The sequence below is a fragment of the Cyphomyrmex costatus genome, unplaced genomic scaffold (genome assembly GCF_001594065.2).
Source record: "Cyphomyrmex costatus isolate MS0001 unplaced genomic scaffold, Ccosl1.0 scaffold378, whole genome shotgun sequence".
NCBI classification, from domain to species: Eukaryota; Metazoa; Arthropoda; class Insecta; order Hymenoptera; family Formicidae; genus Cyphomyrmex; species Cyphomyrmex costatus.
In genome coordinates this window covers 533,453-541,724 of record NW_017277972.1, presented here as the reverse complement: position 1 = coordinate 541,724, position 8,272 = coordinate 533,453, and the positions used below count along the sequence as shown (strand labels likewise).

Genomic DNA, 8,272 nt, shown 5'->3' with positions numbered 1-8,272 from the left:
ACACACACACACACACACACACACACACACACACACACACACACAGACACACACATACGCACACACACATCCCTCCCGCCTCTTTCATTCTATCCTCAGCCGTTCAATCTTTCGTACGTCACATCGCACGCCACTCATGTACACACCTATACTCTCTCATGCACAAACTGTCATTCCCACGCACCCGGCAAAAACCGATAAAAGTGTTCATGTGTGACGGGGATGTTAAGTCCAATTTGAATTTCATGAGGAAAAATTGAAATCGCGCACTGGTAATAATCCGTCGAAACGCGGATCTTGTTCTCATTATTAACGCGAGCGTATCAGTTCGTCAAGTAACGGTAATTGAACAGATCTCGATGCCGCGAGCACGAAGCAGACGCGTGATTAATCGAGCGAACTCGATTATTATTGCCAGAGCGCTGTATATACGTGTTCGATCACTCTCACACACACACACGCACGCACACACGCACGCACGCACACGCCACACACACGCACGCACGCACGCACGCACTCATTCCTGCGAAATATCGGCAAAAAAACATTCACAATCGCACGCACCGCACATCACACGATTCACTATCAGAGAGACCGCCGACTCTCCATAGTAAAAACACACGCCCGGGTACCTTCCCGTGGATAAAATCACAGCAATTTTATACACCGTCATGTTTTCTCCCGCTTTCTTTCATCTCTTCTCACGCGAAGGATATAATATATACAATTCGTCGGTCATGTATACGCCCGGAGGCGACTTCGTTCGGACCCTCCCTCGCCCCTGCGCGTATACACGGTACTTTACATACATAACGTTTATATATATATATATATATACACACACATATATATATATATATGTGTATGTACATATAATTCACGCGCTTTCACGAAATTTGTACATGTGTATTTGTAGTATTGCGTGTGTTTATGTGTGTGTGTGTGTGTGTGTTTGTGTGCGCGCATTCAGCTACCGCTCGAGATTTCTATACTGAGAATAGCTGTCAAATAGTCGAAACACTTAAGATTCGTACCATTGAGAGTCGTTCTCAAAAAATAGAAATCACAACTTTTACATCGAATTTGCAACTTCGTTATCGTGATGTTGCGTTTGCAAAATTTCCGCGTTTGATTTTCCCAGAAAATTGAAATTATTCGACAAACTCGTAGAATATGAGAAAGTATCACTCTTCGTCAGTGTGACGTATATGTACTTTTACAGATTCTCGTGGAAAACATTACGTTAATGAAGAGCAAATTCGATGAATTGGCACCGACGATCTCACAACAGCTCACGATAGCGTGATGATTCACACTGAGATCCATCACGATTGCGTTTGTCTAAGGCTCCTCGGTGCGTGTTTTTGATTTTGTATGAATGTATTATCGCGTGTGTGTGTGTGTGTGTGTATTTTTTTGTGTAAAAATGTACAAGTACTTCGGTTCTTTACTCTCTCGAGAACGTAGGAAGGGCGATGAGGCTGGCTGGCTGGTCTTCGCTTCGTGGCTGCTGTCGTCATGAGAGAACACTCGGAGGTTACGCGGGTAGAGGAGGTACTGAGATCAATTAGTCGGCTGCTGAGAGAGCTCCAAGCTCGCTCCGTTTCTTTCTCGCTGCGACGGCCGCGAAATCCTTCTCCAGCGAAAAAGGCTCTCTCGCCGAGATGGTAAAGGCGATCGATAAGAATGAATTTCAGCAGTTGAATCAACGAGAATCGACTGGCTCGCGCTTCAATCCGCTACCATTTCTCTTTTCACTCTTCTATTGCGACACACAGTTGTGTGTTTTTTTTTTTCTTCTTCTCGTGCTGTCTTTCCGATCGAGCGCGTTTAAACGGCGCACACAGACTAGGCGCTCGGAAACACACATACGCTTCTCTTTTCTCAAAGATGCCTTGTTGTTTTCATTCACTCGAGAGATTCTTCGCGCGCGAGAGGAGGATCGGTGAAACGCGAGACTAGACTAGAGTCGAGTCGAGTCGATCGACGCGCGTGGACGAGCTCGCGTCTCCCGAAGGATGGACTCTCCCCGTGTAGTAGGAAGCTACTGTAAGACGAAGCGTGACGAAATGCGACGCTGCAGATCATCGACGATGCTGCTCCCCATTTTTATACTTTTTTCCCTTTCTTTTTTCGTAGAAGACGAAAGATATATATATATATATATATATATATATATATATAGAGAGAGAGAGAGAGAGAGAGAGGGGGGGGGAGAAGAAAAGGAAAGAGACAATCGGAGAGGACCGATTCTTCACTCGAGATTCTCGTCGAGAAGGGATAGGGACAAAAAACAGAAAAGAAAAAAGAACACGAAAGAAAGAAGATGAAACACAAAGGAGAGAGACGCACGCACGCTTGGAGTTCACAAAAGGTTGGAGCGCGCGGACCCCTAACTCGGGGTCCGACGCGACACACGGGATATCACATATCACGAGATGCACGTGCGTTTTTAGTAGATCGTTTCAAGAGCGTGGATCACGAGCGCGGTGGCGAGCCTAGCGATTCAGCTGGAGACGTACGCGGCGATCTGCTCGCTGAATTGCGTGTGCTCCAGCAACAGAGAGTCTTTGCAGGTTTCGAATTGCTGTTGCTGCTGCTGCTGTTGCTGTTGCTGCTGCTGCTGTTGCTGATGCTGCGACGGCGACGACATGGTTGGCGCTTGTTGATGCTGCGAATGATGATGATGCTGTTGCTGCTGCTGTTGTTGGGAGATCTCTTCCGCGCTCTCGGCCTCGGTACGCTCGTACAACACGCAGATGGAACCGTTCTCGCCGATCCTGTACGACACCTCCGACGGATCGATCCACATGGTGAGCTCGCTGGGGAACAGGCTGTGCAGCACCGTCGGCAGCAGGCCGACGTTCGCACCGGCTTGCGCGATCACCGGGTCCATTTTGCCGTTGATGCGTATGCAACGGTAGCCGGAGCCGCGATTCGGTCGATCGGGGAACCAGTGGTCCCGGTAACGATGGCGCAACACCTCCGTCAACGATGACTTGAACATCTCCAGTTGCCGTTCCGACAGCTGTCCCGCCTGCAGGCGCAGCAGGTGCACCAGAAAATCCGCCGCCGACACGATTTCCAGTCTCATGGTCGGTAGTGACCCAGGGCGAAGACTTCGATAACGATAATTGAACGAAAAATATTCTCTCTCTTTCTCTCCCTCTCTCCTCTCTCTCTCTCTCTCTCTTTCTTTCTCTCTCGCTCTCTCTCGCGCGCGCGGTGCGATTGACGGATGTGCGTGGATGGTAAGTCACGCCGCTGATGACGCACTCTTGATCTCAAATACACTGTTTGTCTCTCTCTCTCTTTCTCGCTCTGTCTCGTCGTTCCTCGCGCGATCCACCACGATGATTTCCGGAGGCTCGAAAAGCGCTCCACTGCCGTTTTTTACACTGATCGAGGACGATACGGAGAGATACGCGCCGCGTGTCACGGGTCACGGCGCGGCGATGAGTAAGCCCGACGGCGTTGATGCCGAAAGAAACGCACAGTACCAGTCACAAAATGGCGTCGTCGCCACGTCGCTGCGTAGCACTCTACAGCGCTCGTCGTACGTCGTCGACCCTCCAGCGCGACAGGCTAACCGCCGGAGCGTCCCTCGGAGATCCTCACCGATGAGGATGCGGCAATCCGACGCACAGTGACAGATGTTCGTGGGGGATTGACTTGTCGGCTGAGCGTCCGCGCGTCGTTTTTCTTAACGCTCGCCTGCGAGTTCGCCTCGTTGACTCGTCCTTGCGCGCGAATCCCTCACTGCTCGCGTGGAACGAAAGGCGCGTTCTATGTTTCGTTCCACGCTTCGTTTCACCGGATCGATTCCGACGACGATTTGGCCGATCCGGAACCGTCGGCGTCGATGGGTTCGAGCTGGAGCTCAACTCTAAAACCGGAGTCGTCGTCGTCGTCAAAAACTCCGAACCTTCGACACTGTTTCTCTTGCCGTTGTCGAAACCCGACAGGTTGGCTGATTCTAAAACTTTCTCGTGACCGATGATGGACCTGCTCTTTTTTATCTCTCTCTCTCTCTCTCCCTCTCGCTCTCTCTATCCAACTCACGGAGGTCCCGTGTTCATCGACTGCCGACGACTTTCTAATGGCAGCGCCAGCGACCACAGACGGGATAGCCTCGTCTCTTTGTTCGAGGGACGCCGAATGGGGGTTACGTATCGCGACATCGGCCAATCGTACGTCGACGCTGCCCACCGCGACGCATCGTCACGTGATCCTGCGTGCTGCGCATGATAGTTGCGCGTCCGCAGCCGCGTCCCGAATACGCAGATCCTCATCCTGTCCTGTCTGCGCTGGTCTGCGCTGTCAGCGATTCTCAAATCGCACCGACGTGAAGTCAAAAAAACGTATTTGTATAAAACGTACCATGGACAAATCACGTCGCTGCATACATCAAAATATTATTATTGAAAAAAATAATTTTAATTTTTTTTTCTTTTAAGTAAAGATTATCTTTCACGAAAAATATTATAAAATTAATAGAAGAGAAATGGCTTTAATAATAAGAAATCAAATTTGCTTTGATTTAATAATCTTGATTAAAATATTAAACTATTAATGAGAGAAGAATTCAGAATATATTTTAAATAAATTCAATGCTTCTAATAAACTTATAGTAGACATGCGGGTTATACAATAAACTTGGAAATATTTGAAACGAATAAGTATATTACTTGCATGTAGTATGATTTTTCTTCAAAACTAAGCTTGTTAACTATTTATATTTATAAATATAAATTTATATTTATAGATATATACAATTCAATTATATCGCGCGTATACAGAACAATCTATATTGAACGTCACTTTATTGCGTCTTTGCTCGTTGCACAAACAAAGACAAACCGGTATTTCTGATTGTTTTTAATAATTAACTTCTATATCATTTTTCTTTTTTGCATTGAGAAACTGCGCTATCCTTTGAAATTGCAAAAAATGAAAACATATCGCGTGTCTTTTTAAGTCTGACGTATTATAGATAGCCTAATAATTTCTATAACTTCTTTGAATCAAAATATGTGATGAGCATTATATCGATCGACGCTATTGAATATAATGGAGTTATTGAATATAATCTTAAGCTGGATTATATACTATATAAGTTTACGAATTCATTCTTTCTTTCTGGATAAAAATGTTTCTTCTAATAATTCAAATTTGCATGCGTAACTAATTCACAGAACTACTACTCGTCAAATCGTTCGATGTCATACAGTCTACTCTAAATCCCACGTAAAGTTCCTATAACGCAAGCAGTAATGCCAAGGCAGTAACACGTCATTTGTTTCCACAATACGACCGCAGAGTCAAAGTTACACCGGTTCCATTCTACTGCCATGTTCCTAATTGGTTGCGTCAATTTAGCGAGTCTAGTGCTGTGAGCACCACTGATCCCGAATTTAAGGACAGTTTGAGGCAAGCAAGAAGGAAGCTAACGCCGACTGCTAGAAAGCGCGTTAGATTACAATACCATACAACTAACTACACACGACGAGCGTCGACGACCGTCCCTCGACTACCCCCTCCGTGTCGGGGTAGTGGCATGAAAACCACTCTGTCCGGGATTAGCCTGAAATTCGAACAACGTGCTTGGCTGGAGAAAAAAAGTCCAGCTCCGTTCCCGCGGTACCCCTCTTCCTTAACCCTTTGACGTGCAAGTTCTGTACCCTTTCGAAACGCTTCAATCAACGAGATGGAAAGGAAGGAGAGGGCAAAAATCATTTCGTTCACTTATTTCGAGTCTTCGTATACTGTATAATGTACAGCGCAAAGTGGAGATAATATTTTTAAAAAATCATTATCTCTCGGTCAGAGGTCTGAAACAACATGTTGTGTGAAGGATGCAATTCTTGCTTGCGTTAAACAGAGTGTTTAACATGGACGTTCTCGTCGTCGAATTGAGAAAGTCTGGCCCATCGGAAGGTGAGCTAGAATTCGATGTGCATCCTCCCTTGCAAAGGTATGAAAGCGGATCTGATTTGCCAACCGCGCTATGTAGAGCATTTCACTCGTAATTCCGGGAGTTCGCCACTGCCAAGTTGGCAACTGAGCGTCGATCGATAAGCCCAGATTATCGTGGACCGGCTCCGCAAAAATTCACGAACCGCACGCGAGTTTCCCTGCGTCGGGAATTCACGCCAGCGTGATGCGCGAGCTGTACACAAAATCGTTTCGTGACAAAAATCGCGTTATTAGGATAGAGAAATAATTACGTTCGTGCATCGTCGTGACTAAATTTAAATAAAATATTCTGTATAACAAGGTCTGGCGTATACGAGTAGCTTTGTCGAAACAAAAATGAGAAAAAAAAGTATATATACGCGGTCTGGGGGGTTTATGTGTATATCTTTATTTATCTCATTCTAACAAACTATTTTAAGCCCATAAGAATGTAAGGCAGTAATAAGACATAAGCAGTAAGCAAAGAAATCAGCCAATCAGCGTTATTGTTTTACGTTTTTTATTGGCTAATTCGCTTATTACTTACGTTTTACTGTCTGCTCTGGCTTTACTCATTCTAACTTACTAAAGTTGACAAACATGTTAATAAAAAATTGTCATGTCGCGGCCAGATTCTGTTATATTTCATAAAAAGTTTCAAATTTATTCTGAATCATAGTAAGCTTGATACTTTTATTAAGACTATTACATTAAAATAAATTCGATTTGCTGTTATAAAGGGTCTCCATATCACGAAGAGACCGTATAACAGTCTGACTATGAATGATTTTGTCAAAATCCTATAACGTAAAAAAAGGTATATAAACTTCTTTCCTAAGTATACTATTTATACTTTAATTTATATATAATATTTATATATTATATAATATATAATACAATATATGAAATTGTCTCACTTTATAACTTTAATTACAAAATTATAAAATAAGTAACAGTACACACAGAAAAATATTTTATTGATAAGAAAAGTAAATTCATTATTCACTTTCTTTCTTGTAAGTAATGGTTTAATCTTTATCAAAGAATATTTTTTTTATAACAATCATACTCGTTAAAAATTTTAGAAAAGCTCATTAAAACGTACTCAACAAAGAACTTATTTTCTTTTGAAAAATATATATATAAAATTTATCGAAAAAAAAAAAACGACTTTATATTAATAATAAGTAAATCGAATTGGTTCTTATTTAATAATCTTGACTGAAAAGTGCATATTATTAAACTTCCTACGATTCAGAATATATATATTTGGAATAAATTTGAAACTTTTGATAGATTTGTGTGCGAATAGGTACACGAATTTTCGAAATATTCGAAACAAATAATTATTACTTGCGAACAGCACATATTTTTCTAGATAAGTTAGAATAAAATAATATAGTATATCCAGAGAGAAAGTATATAAATATACTCACCTTTCTCTCTCGTAGAATTTTGATAAAATCGTTCGTTGGTTAAATTCTATTGTATACAGGGCGTCTCTATAGTCGTTGCGAGGTCATCGCGTTCACCGGAAGTTGGACGAATTAAGTTCTGAGCGAGTTAAACCGCCCAACTATCGAGAAACTCCGTTTCCGCGCACAAAGGAAGTCGCTGACGCGTAGTACAGCGAAAATATTGCGTTTAACGATCAAAGGCGGCTAAACGTCGCCGCAGTCGCGAAACTGATTAATTTTGCAATCGACGATGTCTACGCTAGTCTACAGTGTGATTTCGTGCTCACGTCGCGATATACCTCAGGACGCGATCGATCGTTTCCGTTTCCACGCGTCCCGACTCGCGAGTAATTGCAACGCGTAAAAACGATAGAAACACCGAGTCCGTGAATCAACAATCGCGCCATCATTAACTTTACGGCTACAATTTGCGAGATTATTTAAGATTACTGTAGCGACGATATCGACAGTATAAAAGCTTGCACGAATGTACACCTATAACGTATAAACGAACAGTCGAGTTTAATGAAAAATAAGATATAGAGTATAACGCTGTTTCTCGAGATAAGATAAATTCTTCAACGCTTTCCGCTCTTGCCGGAAAAATGATTTGGCACGCCAAAACCACGATAATGATGAAATATCTCGTCCGCATATTCCAAATGCGAAGAGAACGAACGCGCTATATGCACGGTGAACGAAATATGTCGAACGTGCAATTGGCCGGGAGGGGCTGCAAACGCGCGCAGAAGGGTGCCGTATATTCAAATTATGGGGTGACCCTTCTCGAAAACTTCACGAGGGGAACGGAGGGAAGCTCGGAATTGCCGACGATCTCTCTCTCTCTCTCTCTCTCTCTC

General features: G+C 43.5%; 2 protein-coding genes across 2 annotated transcripts in view; both read right to left on the bottom strand.

Moving 5' to 3' along the window:
* Positions 1–8,272, bottom strand: part of LOC108776749 (uncharacterized) — a 114,111-nt gene that overhangs the window by 83,810 nt on the left and 22,029 nt on the right. The window lies entirely within an intron of this gene.
* On the bottom strand, positions 2,213–4,080 carry LOC108776772 (protein BTG2). The gene has a single exon (XM_018543478.1). It carries the CDS (start codon positions 3,092–3,094, stop codon positions 2,507–2,509), a length of 588 nt encoding a protein of 195 aa, XP_018398980.1. The 5' UTR covers positions 3,095–4,080; the 3' UTR covers positions 2,213–2,506.